Raw genomic sequence first — 13,334 nt, forward strand, 5'->3', positions numbered from 1 at the left:
CATTTAACGTACTACCATGAGTTAGCCGATTGCAAGAGCAGCAACACACACCAGTAAACTATAGCATACATGGATTAAGAACCTGCCACCAACACCTCAAGTACCTGTCACTGGGGGAATCATCATGAATAGATGTGCTTCCAGCAGGGCTCGATGGACTGACAGCAGCCTCAACACCATTCAACATTTCTAACCAGAATCATGAAGTTAATTTAAAAACAATAAAAAAAAAAATAAAAAAAAATCTGGATGATACAGAAGTTGGTGAACCAGCAAACAGTGGGCAAACAGGGCAGCCCAAGCATTCCGGATCACTTAGTAAATGAACACAGCCAAATACAAAGTATGTATGTCTAGGAAGAAATGTGCACAGAATGAGAAGCTCAGCTGCACGACTGATGGCCAAATGACCAGGGCAACCGCGGGTGGGAACAAAGAGACTATTCACCTCCACTCAGGCAGATAGGAACATATTGCACGTGTTTCCAGTGCCCAAATTTTGAAGAAATGAGCAGCGGGGAGAAAAGAACTACAAAGAAGGATTCAACTCATTTGGGGAGTTTTAAATGGTTCTGTTTGCTCAGTTTATCTAAGATGGAAATTAAGTCGGCTTTCAATCTGTAGGTACCTTCATCCAGAAAATGGGCTAAGTCCTACACAGCACTTCATTTAGTAGAGCAAAGCATAAAAGTCAGTGGCTAGAAGCTGGTTTCAGATAGTCAGGCAGGGAATTCAGCACACATTTTCACCAACGTAATTAACCACTGGAGTCAAGCGTCAAGGAAAGAGGTAGAGCCACTGCTTCTCAGTGCCTCCAGCTCAGGACTGGAGGCCTTCTGAGATATTGAGTCAAATGTAAGTTATACTTCAGTCAAAGTAAAAAAGATCACTAGGCTCAATATAGGTGATTGAATGAAACACGTAGGTCAGATTATAGACCCTAATGATAATTTTTGATCTTATACTTCTGAAGCCAGGACCCAACAGGAGTTAAGTCCACACGATTCCCTTTGTCACACAGTGTTTCTATGTGATGTATGAACCACTACTGAATCCAGTGAGAGTGTACCAGTTACGGTGACTTCAGATCCTGGGAGGGACGGGGGAAGCATGCTAAACTTTGGGTTTTCTCTGCACTGAGCAACGTTGGTTATGGGATTTGCTGGTACCACCTAGGGACTAATGCAAAATAGAAAACAACAATGTAGTACAAATAATTCATAATACATCATTGGCAGCTGCAGAGAAGAATGATGGAGACTATTGCTTCCTTTTTGCTCAGATTTTGCAACAGCAGATACATATTTGGGCAGTGGTTGATTGCTGCCTTCTTCCTTTCTGAATAGTTAGCAGCTTTGGAGTATTTTCTCTCTTGCAGTCCATGCTAAATGGCTTCTCTGTCATTTAGGGATTAGTTAAGACAACTTTGCATGGATCTAACCCAGCACCTCAAACTTTAGCTAGCAAATTACAAATCTGTCAGAAGTGTGTTGCATACTCATTTCCTTCCTAAATTCCAGTTTGCTTCTAGTATTATTATTTGAGCTGTATTTTTGCCTGTGCCTTAAGTTTAGAGGACATGGGTCCAAAATACTTTGCTCTCATCCAATACCAGTCTTCAAGTATGTCAGTGCACCTTAACAGTGAGAAGTTCTAAGTTTAAAGGGGCAACCGAAGTTTTTCACAGAGGGGGTTTCTATTACACGGGTTTTTCTGTCTGCTTTCTCTCCTCAGTGGCAGCTTGGTATTGCTGAACTGGAGAACTTGTTGCCAATAATTTTTTCAGGTATCATCTGAAGATGAATGGGAGGAGATATATTTATGCTTCTCTCTGAGCTAACAGCAATTTAAGAGATACTGTTCAAGGTAAAAGCCAAATCTATTTTGGTTAAAAGTATGGATGTAACTTTGAATGGTTTCTTTAAGTAACCAAAAAAGGAACTCCAAAAGAGAATTAGGTTTATAAGCTGCAACATCACTTAAAGAACAATACAGATATACAGGTATAAAAGCGCGCGCTTGAAATTACCATGACAAATCACCTGATGCTTGGAATTTGGGATTACAAGTACACCCCATCCTGAACACAGATCATTAGTCTAGGACTCATGATTTGTGTGGATGAGTATCAGCAGATAATTTTCCAGTAGGCACAACTAAAGGAATTTTGGATGGAGATAAATTCTAATGTTTGATTACGATGACTACAACCTTGAAAGACAACTAGAACTTAAAACAAACTATCACCCAAACTGTTTTCATCACTGACTGACAAAATCATATGGCAGTGGATTATTTACCTGGAATGCTCTCCAATTTTCTACGAAGTTCCTCGTTTTCTTGTTGCAATGAAATTACCTCCTGCTCTAGCTCTTGACACCGAGGGCAGTAACCTTCTTCCTCTTCCTCCTCTTCCTCCTCTGGAAGTGTAGAAGATGATGGGTGACCATGAGATTCAGATGTTGCTGGAGATGTCCATCCACCTAAAGTGTGTACTGGAGAGGTTGAAAGCGGATCCACATCTGCCAAATGGCTAAAATCATTTACTGATGAGGTGTTCTGAGAAGGGAAGCTCCCAGAAAGCAAATAGTTCTGAAGGGAATCGGTAAAAACTCTCAGAAAGGCTGAGGTTTGTTGTTTCTTTTGCATATACTGCATCTCTATGTCTAAAATGTCTGACGTCTGACTATGGACCATTTTCCCGAGCTGACATTGCTCTTGTCTTTCACTATAATTTGGGTTTTCCTGCTTTATACAAGAAATCATGGACTGAGAATGATTGTTGTCCAGTAGTTTTCCACCACAATTTAAGAGACTTAGAACCCGGCTGCATTGTTGGGCAAAGGCATCCAGAATCATTCGACTCTCTGAAACAAAAGAAAAGATGAATCACAGAAACCTAATGCAAAAGGTTATGCCACGCAGTAGCAGCTAGATGAATGTACACAACTGTTTACAGTAGCATGCATTTTATTTCTGAACACATTAAAATTATAGCTTCTGCTTTAATACTTCTGCAACACTGTGATTTAAAACAATCCCGACTTTGCTTCTATTTTGAGACTGCCCTTGTGCCCTTGCTGTTAATCAGAAACGCATTGTGATGATAGTCACTGCTTACTGCCATCTCCTTTCAGAGGGATTAAGACAGGAAAATGGAAAAGAAAATACAAATTCCATCCAATTTGTTACAAGTAAAAGTTCAAGTAAGTACTTCTCTGGAAGCTTATTTCAAGCTGCTGGTGGGTATTGCCTGTACATATTTGCAGGACTTTGCACTACACCTTCTTCCTTTGCCCTGCTCCTCTCCAACAAGGCGTCCAAGCTTTGTTTTTTCTCCCTTTCATCTTTGCTACACTTGCTTGACATTGGGTGCGGGATACTTCACGTGACCCACCCCCAACTCTATGAACTTTGCTTCTGTTCCTTTCGCTTTAGATTCCAGATACGTCTAAGAACAACTCAAGAGCGATAAGCACAAAACCCTCTTCTTACACCGAGGAAAGGCATCAAATGTACAGCGTGAAGCTCCTCTGGTCAGAGGAGGAATTTTTTCTGTCCTGCTGATCTCCTACGAGTTTGCAGGTAAACCAATATCATGCAGTGGAGAGCAGCGCAAAGCTCTTCAAGCTGCTCCGGACATAATCAGGAAACGAAACTCTACGTGGGGCTGTGCAGCAGCTTCTGGAGGCAGCAGCTCGGCTCTGGAAGCAGGATAAGGATGCCACACTGCTCTAATGCCACCTCTAAGCCACCTCTAATGACAAGAGGTGTCACGTCTCAGGGAGCAGTGGCAGCTACAGCCTAAACCTCTATAGCAGGATGGTTCATTTCTGAGTGTCTATGTGTATAAAGTCAAGCTGCTGTAACAGTTCTTGGACCCAGATGGAAAATGACCAAGACATTCGGCTCTAATTTATGGTATGACCTGTTAGGTTCTCTGATAAAAATAATGCCTTTTTGAAAACGTTTAGCTTATTCACAGCTGAGTTCCTCTAGGTGCCTAAAAAGATGTAACTAACATTTTGCAGGAGATAAAAAAAAGACTGGTAGGTTTAAGCGCTGCCAATTTTGGAGAGCTCTTCTCAGGCAGGCTTGACTTTTAGAAAGTGACAAATGCATTTACTTTTGAAAAGGCAACCTGCTACAGATGCATGAGATGAAGCACCCCAGACCTTCATCTATCTTAACCTCATCACTAGAGATGAAAACATAGCCTCATCACATTGATAATAACAGAATAACAGAGAACAGAAATATTCAGAATTCGGTCCTTTAAGAGGTGGCACTTCTCACGGTACTTCTCCATGATCCAGAAGATATGCCTTCTGGTGGAAAACGTACTTCATACTGAGGTTAGTACAGCTGGCCTGAAGAATATTTGAAACAACACTAATTTGCATTTTGCCATCCTCCAGATCTCTGCAAAGGGGGCAAGGCTGAAGCAGCATACAAATGCTTTCAGACTCAAACGCAGCCTGAGGAGACCTCCCCGAGGACGTGATCTCCTGAGGACTCAACCGTAGGAACAGGGACATGAGGTGGACAGAGTAAGAAAAGGTGCAGTACTGGGCAAGAAGGGTGCCCAGGGCCAAGCAGTGAGAGCCCACTGGCATGAGAAGGATTGGGGTGGCCCCAAGACCACTTGAGGCATCCCCCCAATCAGCCTCCATTCCTGCTGTCCCTCCTTCCCTTCTATTGCATTCTCCTAAGGCCAACTGCCTTTAACCCTTACTATGCTATGCAAAATAACACAGCACAACAAATGTAACATAAATTAAAAGAACGGAACCCCAGTGACATTACAGCTTTCTAGCTGGGACCTCCCAATAAATCAAAAGAAAATCAAGAAACTCAAGCATCCCTAACAACTTCAAGTTGGGGCTTTCTTTGCCTTATTTTTTACTTTCCAGATTTTCCCTTTAAAATTATTACAGGATGATATTGATTGGAACTTTGCAATCCTACTACAGAGCAGTTTTTACATTCATTTTAATCCTATAATCCGATTCCAGACCTGAAGTCATATTTACTGTTTGTATTTTAATCATTATGGTCCCTGTTGACAAAACAGTTACTCATTCTTTGCGTATCCTTGTTGCAAGGGGACAAAATATGAATGAAAACTGAAAAGGGATTAGATTAGTATAAGAGATGTTATTCTAATATTATGGTTTCTCCTAAAGTATGGCAAAAAAGTAACCTGACATTTCAAATACCAGTTTTGAAGAATGCTATAATGCGCAATAACATCAGTAAAGATAAAATTAATGATTAGTTTTGTTGTAAAATTGAATGCATTAGGCACATTCACTGTGATAATGGCTTAAAATGTAACTGAAATTTCATACAGAAATGACAGTATTGATTTAATCTTCAGTTCAGTATCAGATCTACTACAAAGACACAATAACAGCAATTACTGTTTTTTTCTTAACTTTAACCCATACTCAAAGATATAAAAATGAAAGTCATGACAAGGCAGGGCTATTCTGCAATGCTAGCAGAAAGATCTGCAAATGCTTTTTTTCCTGGGTACTGCTGGGCAGCAATAGCAAAGGATGCTCTCAGCACACATTCTGGAAACATCTGGCTCTGTGCTGAAGCGGGTACCACTTTGAAGCGACTTCTACACCAGTATTGGTACACGTACCCGCAGTCAGAACAAGCCTAAATGAGAATGATAACCACAGTTATTTCTTGTGATGGGGAAAAAATAAAAACAAATGCTGCCCATTTAGCATATATCGTAGAAATTGGGATTTCAGCTTTTATGGACTCACTGTAATTAGAAATGCAAGGACTGTGCAACATCTAATCACTACGAAATGACAAAAAGTTGTTTTTATGTGAACACTACTGAATAACCACTCATCTATGATGCTTAATTGATTTAATGTAATGTATATATTTTCTAGGAAAGGAGGATTCTGTTGAAATGATTGCACCGGGCTAAAACAGTGTAAACAGTTTATTAAAGTCTTATTGTGATATTCCTTTTCCTTATTACGATGCTCACCAACCATGTAATTCTAATGTCTTAGGCCCCGCAGTCTTTAGTCTCACGGAACTTCTATCGACTTTAACTAGACTTTTGCCTGAAGGTGGACTTGCCAGATCAGGCCCATAAAGTGCTAATAGATCAGGATTAAATTGCTAAAAGTATAAGTATTCCTAACTAAATTATTAGAGAGCGCAAGCAACCAGAAGATGATATCACATGGCAAATCAGGTACCAACTCCTGCATAAAGCATTCATCTTTACATCTTTTTCTCACTGATGCTGAACTATGTGGTTTCTCAGCTATCCAACTGTCAGACTAAAATCAGGGGTTTAGTAAGAGCAAACTTCTGAAACTCAACCTGGCGACTTACACTGACGCATCAGAAAAGATGTCTGGAAAGACTGGCAGGGATAACATCAGCTTTTCCTACACCTGAGGATCTTTTCAATACTTAGACCAGACAGCTTTATTAATAAGGCATTGTGTTGGGTCTCAATGGCTCTGGATTCAGGTCACGGCTTTTCCACAGTTTCCTTTGTGATCTTGGGCAGATGGTTTAAAAAGTCAACTTTCTAACTATTGAGCAGGTCTGAATACCATACATTCTCCCCTGCAGGGAATGTATTCATTGGTATTTAATTTTCTGGAAGATTCAGAAGTCCAGGTTCCTTAGCAGTTTCTATCATCTCACTCTTCACCTTCCAGTGTTTCAGCCCTCTCACCTGATGATCTGTATTTCTTGATTTGTTGGATTATTATCATATTATTATTACTTTAGATCCCGGGGAAGCAGCTCTGTACCCTCCATATGGCCTTGTCCATGCATGTAAACTTTGTCATTATGTTTTTAGATATGAACACTGCTGCAAATATTTATGCCCAAGTCATAAAATTGAGAGCATTTGACACCTTCCATCCTGACCTAGTGATGCTTTCTTAGGCATTTTGCATGAAGATCACCAAGACAGCAGATGAAGACTGCAAATGTTTGGCCAGTGATGTGACAGATCTACTTCCAGATGAGGGTTCCCAGCTTCTCAGTTAAAGCCAAAATGACGATCTTCACCTTCTCTGTTCACTTAGAAATTTTTTTCTGTCTGGACATGGTAGAGCTTGATTAACTGGTTGTGTTAAACATGCCAGGTTGCTGGCACTGGAGTAACACCTCTAAGACAGCTCTGCTCTTCCTTCTCTGCTTTCCAGGAAAGTCCATCTTAAATTTTAAGGTGCACTGTAAAGTCTACATCATGCTTTCCCAAGGAAAAGGAGCTTCTTTGGTGGACTATGACAGTGTTTAATGTACATGCTACCAAAGACAATCATTCTTTTCGTACCAGGAAAATCTGAATAGACTAATAAAGAATTAATATTTTACAGGAGAAAATGGGTATCTGCTGGTGCTTTGAATGCATCCATTTGTGTGGCTTACTCTGCAGCAGTGGTGGTCAGAGTAACCACTATTCACTAGAGGAGAGAGAAGTGCTGCAGTGCAGCTCCACGTTTCTAGTTGTAAGACAACATTTCTCATGCAGGATCTTTCCCTGCAAGATGGGATCTTGAGTTAGATCTCTCCTCACCATGGCGCAGGGTGGAGAACACTTGTTTTTCCTCCTTCCCATTAGCCCTCTCTCCACGATTCTTCTGGAGTCCGAAGACCTCTTAAAGAGGGACTGAGGAAGAAACCACCCATTCTTGGCAAGAGCTCTAATCATTACAAAAAGCTTGAAAAACATGGAAGCATCCTTATTTGTGGCCGTCTGCTTACTTTCAAAAGCAAACTTGGTGCTCTGAATCCCAAGGGGCCAGAAACATCATGCCTGAAGTTTAAGTATCAACTGCACTAAGCGTTTAAGTTGCTAGCACAGAGTCAGACATCCCAGAAATAGTGTTGTACTGGCCAGCTTGCTCACTGTCACCCACACAAGTGTACAGGTATCAGCAAAAAGGGAGGAATCTCTGAAACTGAATTTATGAAACAGGTATCTCCACAAAACTGTGATCTACAGCCCTCTACCCTTTCACTCAAGTAAGCACCAGCCACGTGCTACGGCCGAGCTAAGTGGGAAAACTGTGCAAGTCATGGATGGTGATCGTTTGCCTTGTGGAGAACAATCCAGTGGGCCTGCAGCTGGATACCTGCTAAGGGAAGGATCCTTCCACCCCTGCAACACCTGCCACTCGAGAGATGAACCTCTGGCTAAGATGTGTTCTGGAAAGGGCTCAGCCCATGCCCCTTGCTGCTGGTGGGAACCAGGTGGGCAGAGACCCTGCGGGTGCTGGGCAAAGCACAGAGCTCCATGCACGGGGCACACACAAATGCTCCCACTCCCCAGGAGCAAAACCCCAGCACTACTTCCCCAGCAGCAGCCTGTGCTATTAAACTGGCTCACACATTTCTTAAGAGGATTTCAGGGCTCTGGATGGTGGGATGGGAGTACTTCACACACAGACAGCCTTGAGGTCCCAACTAGTTCGCTCTCAATAGCTCCCTGCTCAGCTTACTGGTGCTATGGCTTCTCCAACACAAGGCGCCTGGTGTTTCTCCATCACGGAGCAGGAAGGATAGGTTCACAGCTCAGCAAAGCACCCATTCCTCATGGTTCTCAATACCCAGGAGGGCTAAACCTTGCCCCTTGCTTTAGCAGCCTCTGGTAACAACTTGTACAAAATCCCACTTTGGCACAATGTAGCAAGTTTTTGGTTGTTTTCTCCTGTTCTGTTTCGCTTGGTACTTTAGACTTAGCTATGAGAAGGGTACGTTGGGACCCATATAGAAACCTAAAGTAAAAGTAAAGCCTGGATGTTCAGGTGATGGGACGGGGACTTCACAGAACTTCAGTGCACGAACAGCAGTTCCTTCACTATCTTTTTCAGCACAGGACTGAAATTGATGACAAACTCTGAAGCCTGCTCCAGCTCCTGGTTAGTACAGTCTACAAGGGCAGGAGAAAGTCCAAACTTCTGCCCATCAAAGCCCAGAGGGCTTTCCTGTGAATATGGCCTTGTATATCATCTACCAGACAGCTGAGTGTTTTCCATGGCACGACATGCTTCTGTAAAGAAACGTAGGTGTCGCATTTATCATCATCAGTGTTTTGACCGTGGGCCACAAAAAAATACTGAAATACCATCATTTGGGCATTTAAAATAAGAAGTATTTAGAGAAAAAATGACCTTCTGCCACAGATCACGGGACTATGCGTCAGAGCCCTGAATTTTCAGGCTAATCTATTCAAGTATTAAACTTTTCTGGCAAAGTACTTGAATTATTTGTAACAAGGCAGGATAAATTCATCCAGTACACGGCTGCTTCTGAGTGAAAACAGGCATTAAAACATAGCCATATATCCTATTAACTAGCATATCTCCCTGTTTAGTAAGGAAATGTCATCACATTTGTTACAAAGGCAAACAGCAACATACCAAAACAGGATCCAATTTTTCTAAATAAATAAATCAATGATGTGTCAAAAATTAACAGATGAGTTAATATACCCGATGTTATCAAAACCAGATGGTGCTTCATAATATTCATCCTGTTCAGTCAAACCCTGAATATATTCTGGACCATCAGTATATAAAATAGGATGCTGCTATTTGTGATGGCAAACAAAAGCAATCATGCCTGCCAAGCACATACTATAACAGGCAGCATTTCAGCTCTGCTAGACAGAAAGTAATTAGAATGCTTTTAATGTCCAAAAGAATGATGCTGATAGGCTGCCACAGATGTGTAGATTTATGAATATTTATATGGTGGTTTATAGCTGACACTTTTATCAGTTGAAGAAGATAAAATATCTGCCTGACTCAAAAGCTTGACAGTCAGGTTAATAAAATCTCATTAAAGAGAATGACCTATGCAATTATATAGGATTTATTGTAATTCATTTTTGATTGTACTCTGCTTAAAGATGCAATTTCCCATTTCCTGATGCCAAATTTAGGTTGCATATCAAGATCTACGTGGTTTTTAACTCCAAGCCATCACTAGAAGAAAGATATGCGTTCAGCATCTCGATATCTTACACCTTTAAAGAAAAAAAAATAAAAAAAATAATTGTAAAATAATCTGATCTCCTGGTCCTCGCTGCATCTCAGGAAAACGGCGCAGGCGAGCAGCCGATCTGTTTTCTTTCTGTTAAAAATCGCCACCTCTGTCACAGCAGCCTCTCCATTACCGGCAGCTCCCTCCGGCAGCCAGCCCCAGCCTGTCGCCCTCCCCAGCCGCCACCGGACCGGGGGTACGGTCCCCCCCCGCCCTCCCTGCCCCGCCGACGGCGCTCCCGCAGGTGCGAACCGCGCCCGGCGAGCGCTTGCCCCGACAACTCGCCAGCGGCTGCCGGCACAGCCCCGACGGCGGCAGGGGTAGCCAGCATCCCCCCTGCCCACCCCCGCTCGCCCCGTCCCCGCTCTCCCCCGCCAACTTTAGCCATGCCCGACCGACGGGCGGACCCAGCCGCTCGCCCCGTTCCCTCCCCAGCCCCGACGGGGGGGACACCCTGCGGGGGGCCGAGCCCGCCGCCACCCCCCCCGGGAGAGGTGCGTGTGTGTGTGTGTGAGGGGGGGAGCCCGCAGCCCCCCGTCCCGCCTGCTGCAAAGTGCCCCGCGAAAGTTGCGCGGCGGCGGAGAGGAGTTGCGGGTACCTGCGCTCAGCTCCGCGCCGCCGCCCCCCGCCGCCGCCGCCGGGCAGGGGCCGTAGCGGCCCGAGGAGCTCGGGGCCGGCGGCGGCGGCGGGCGGGGGTGGCCCTGGGCAGCGCCGGTGGAGGGGGCGGCGGCGGCGTTGGGGCGGGCGGGCCCGTTGGGGAAGGGTCCGTGGGGCGCGTAGGGCAGCGGCTCGGCGGCGTGAGGGAAGGGCTGCCCCGCTCCGCGCCCGCGGGGCACCTCCAGCATGGTGGGTCTCTCGTAGCGCTTGGCCAGCGCCGCCCGCTTGCCGGGGAAGGTCTTCAGGACGCTGTAGGGCCCCCGCTGCTTGTAGATTTTAGGGGTGCTGGGCCCCTCCTCCGCCGGCTGCATCTCCTCCGCCATCCCCCGGCCCCCCGCTCCGGGGCTGCGCCCGCCGCCGCCGCCGCGGCTCGTCTCTGTGGCACGGCGGAGCCCCGGCGCGGCGGGGCGCCCGGCCTGATTGACAGGCGGCCGCGCCAATGCCTGGAGGGAGACGGGCGGCGACCGGCAAGTGTTTAGGGTAATCTCTGCTAATGGCAGCGGGGCGGGGAGGCGGGACCTGGCGGGGCCGCCGCCGCCGCCCCCGGCACCCCCCCGGCGGGGCAGGTGAACCGGGGGGTGGGACGGGCGGCCGTCGAGCAACCCCCCTCCCTCCCTCCCCTCCCCGGTTCCGCTCCGGGAGGCTCGACGCAGCCCGGCCCGCCGGCTACCGCCGCGCTGCGCGGAGCGCGGAGGCCCCGCCAAAACTTTGTGGCCCCTCCGCCGGGCGCGGAGCCCCGACGGCCGCCCGGTCCTTCCCTCCCTTCTCCGCGGGGAGCCAGCCGCGGGCCCGCCTCCCGGTTATCGGGGGTGAAATCAATAACGCCGTAAATAAAAGTATTTGGGAGTCCAGGACCTGTCAGAGTTGATTAGGGCGCAGAGGACATTTTCTTTCTCATTATGCAAAAAGCATCATTTCATGGCGAAATAAAAAGAGGTTTCGCCGTAACTCATGCATGTCAGATTTCCAGGAATCTGGGAGATTAATCACATTTAACATTATTTGCCACGTCCTCCCCCCCCCGCTTTTTGCAAACTGCTTAAATGAGGCGGACACGTAGGGGGGGGAGGCCGGTCCTGCTCCCCCACCCCCCACCCCCGCCTCCTGCCCAGACCCTTTCGGGGACAGTTAAGAAATAATGAAACGCCGGTGAAAGACAGGAAGAGAATGAGATGCCATCGAGAGACGCTTCTGAGAAATGGTGGAGATCGGGGTGAGATGGGAGACAGCTGAAACTGAATGATATGTTGAGGAAAAATAAACGATAACAAACCGCTCGCTCGCTCTCCCCATTCTTTTCTGCGAGGCAATTTTATATTTCGCATTAGCATTTCCCTTCTTCTGTCCCACTTCTCTCCTGCTTCTGCTGCTATAATTTATCAGGATTACAATAAGCCCTCTGGCTTTTGGAAGTAAAATTACAGAACACCTTAGTTATATTTAAGCGGCGGTGGTGGGAAATCATTCCTCTGTCATCACGTGGAGTTTCGGCTACTTATTGTGGTCATCGCTCTCCCATTTCAGCTTTATTTATTTAGTCGGAGTCGGGCTTGCTGGAAATGAAAAGCCACCCTTCTTTACTGATGTAATTAACTCCCGTGGTCTTCGGCCCCTCTCCTGCAGCAAAGTGGAGCTAACTTCTACGAGCCCGGCACTTCTTCCATGCAGGGTGTAGAAGGAGCTGGGCTCTTTCTGATTTTGATTTTTTTGACAAGTAGGATAAATCGATTCCTTCTAGCAGCCAAAAGCTTCTAAGTAAAGGCTAGTGTAATAGAAATCACTATTTTACTTAAGCAAAATCAATCATAAGTCTTTTTGTTTTCTGACTGGCTCTTTGATTGCCTGCACTTTAAAAAAAATAGTGTACTGTGATGCAAAAGAGAGACTGGAAATGAGTGTGAAAGAAACTCGGCTCCCACTCAGAAATGAAATGTTTAGATGATAAGCTGCCATACTTCAGTGTTGGCAAACTGTGGAAGAAAGGGTGCAAAGGCCATCATTTAGTCAAGAGGTGGCCATGTCCGTGTCCTCCACCTTGTATCATCTGACTGGCCTCCACCACAGCCACAGCCAGCAGCTGTTTGAGGTCAGAACTGTAAGGAAGTTGTATAAAAAGTTGATAGTAGGCCCTTAATAGTTAGATTCAAATGAGTGACCCAAAATGGCCCATAATTACCCACTCAGGTGTCCACTACATTCCTAGGAGTTCATTGCTCTTTGGCCTCCCCCTCTGCTCCTGGTGGAGGAAACAACCTTTGCTTACCACCAGCCTCCTACAAACCAAGAGAGAAAACTGTGATTGGCAAGTCATGTCCTCCAAGCTGCCTTCTTTATCCAGGGTTCCTGCAGTTCATGAGGCAGATGCTGGGTCTCTATTGTCATGAAGAGAGAAGAAGGTTTGGGGTTAACTGTGTCCAAAGCCACCGCAATGAGGTGGATGATGTCTATTATCGAATTTAAAGTTAACCACGGCTCTGTAGTTAGTCAAGTTTTATGGACTGGCTCCATAGCTAAGGATGATTGTAGATAGTTGCTAAGGAGAGGATCAGAAGGAACTGTTTGAAGGAACATCTGTAACCTAATTATTTGATCTTCCTGGAACACCAAGACCTTAAATGAACATC

General features: G+C 45.5%; 1 protein-coding gene across 1 annotated transcript in view; it reads right to left on the reverse strand.

The window, feature by feature from the left end:
• Positions 1-11,033, reverse strand: part of BEND4 (BEN domain containing 4) — a 29,137-nt gene extending 18,104 nt beyond the window's left edge. The window contains exons 1-2 of the mRNA XM_074155096.1: positions 10,652-11,033; positions 2,301-2,867 (exon numbers count right to left, since the gene is read on the reverse strand). Of these exons, the coding sequence (XP_074011197.1) occupies positions 2,301-2,867; positions 10,652-11,033 (949 nt within the window). The remainder of the gene's footprint in view (positions 1-2,300; positions 2,868-10,651) is intronic.
• Between the last annotated feature and the right edge of the window lie 2,301 nt (positions 11,034-13,334).

This window comes from Numenius arquata, chromosome 10 (genome assembly GCF_964106895.1).
Source record: "Numenius arquata chromosome 10, bNumArq3.hap1.1, whole genome shotgun sequence".
NCBI lineage: Eukaryota > Metazoa > Chordata > Aves > Charadriiformes > Scolopacidae > Numenius > Numenius arquata.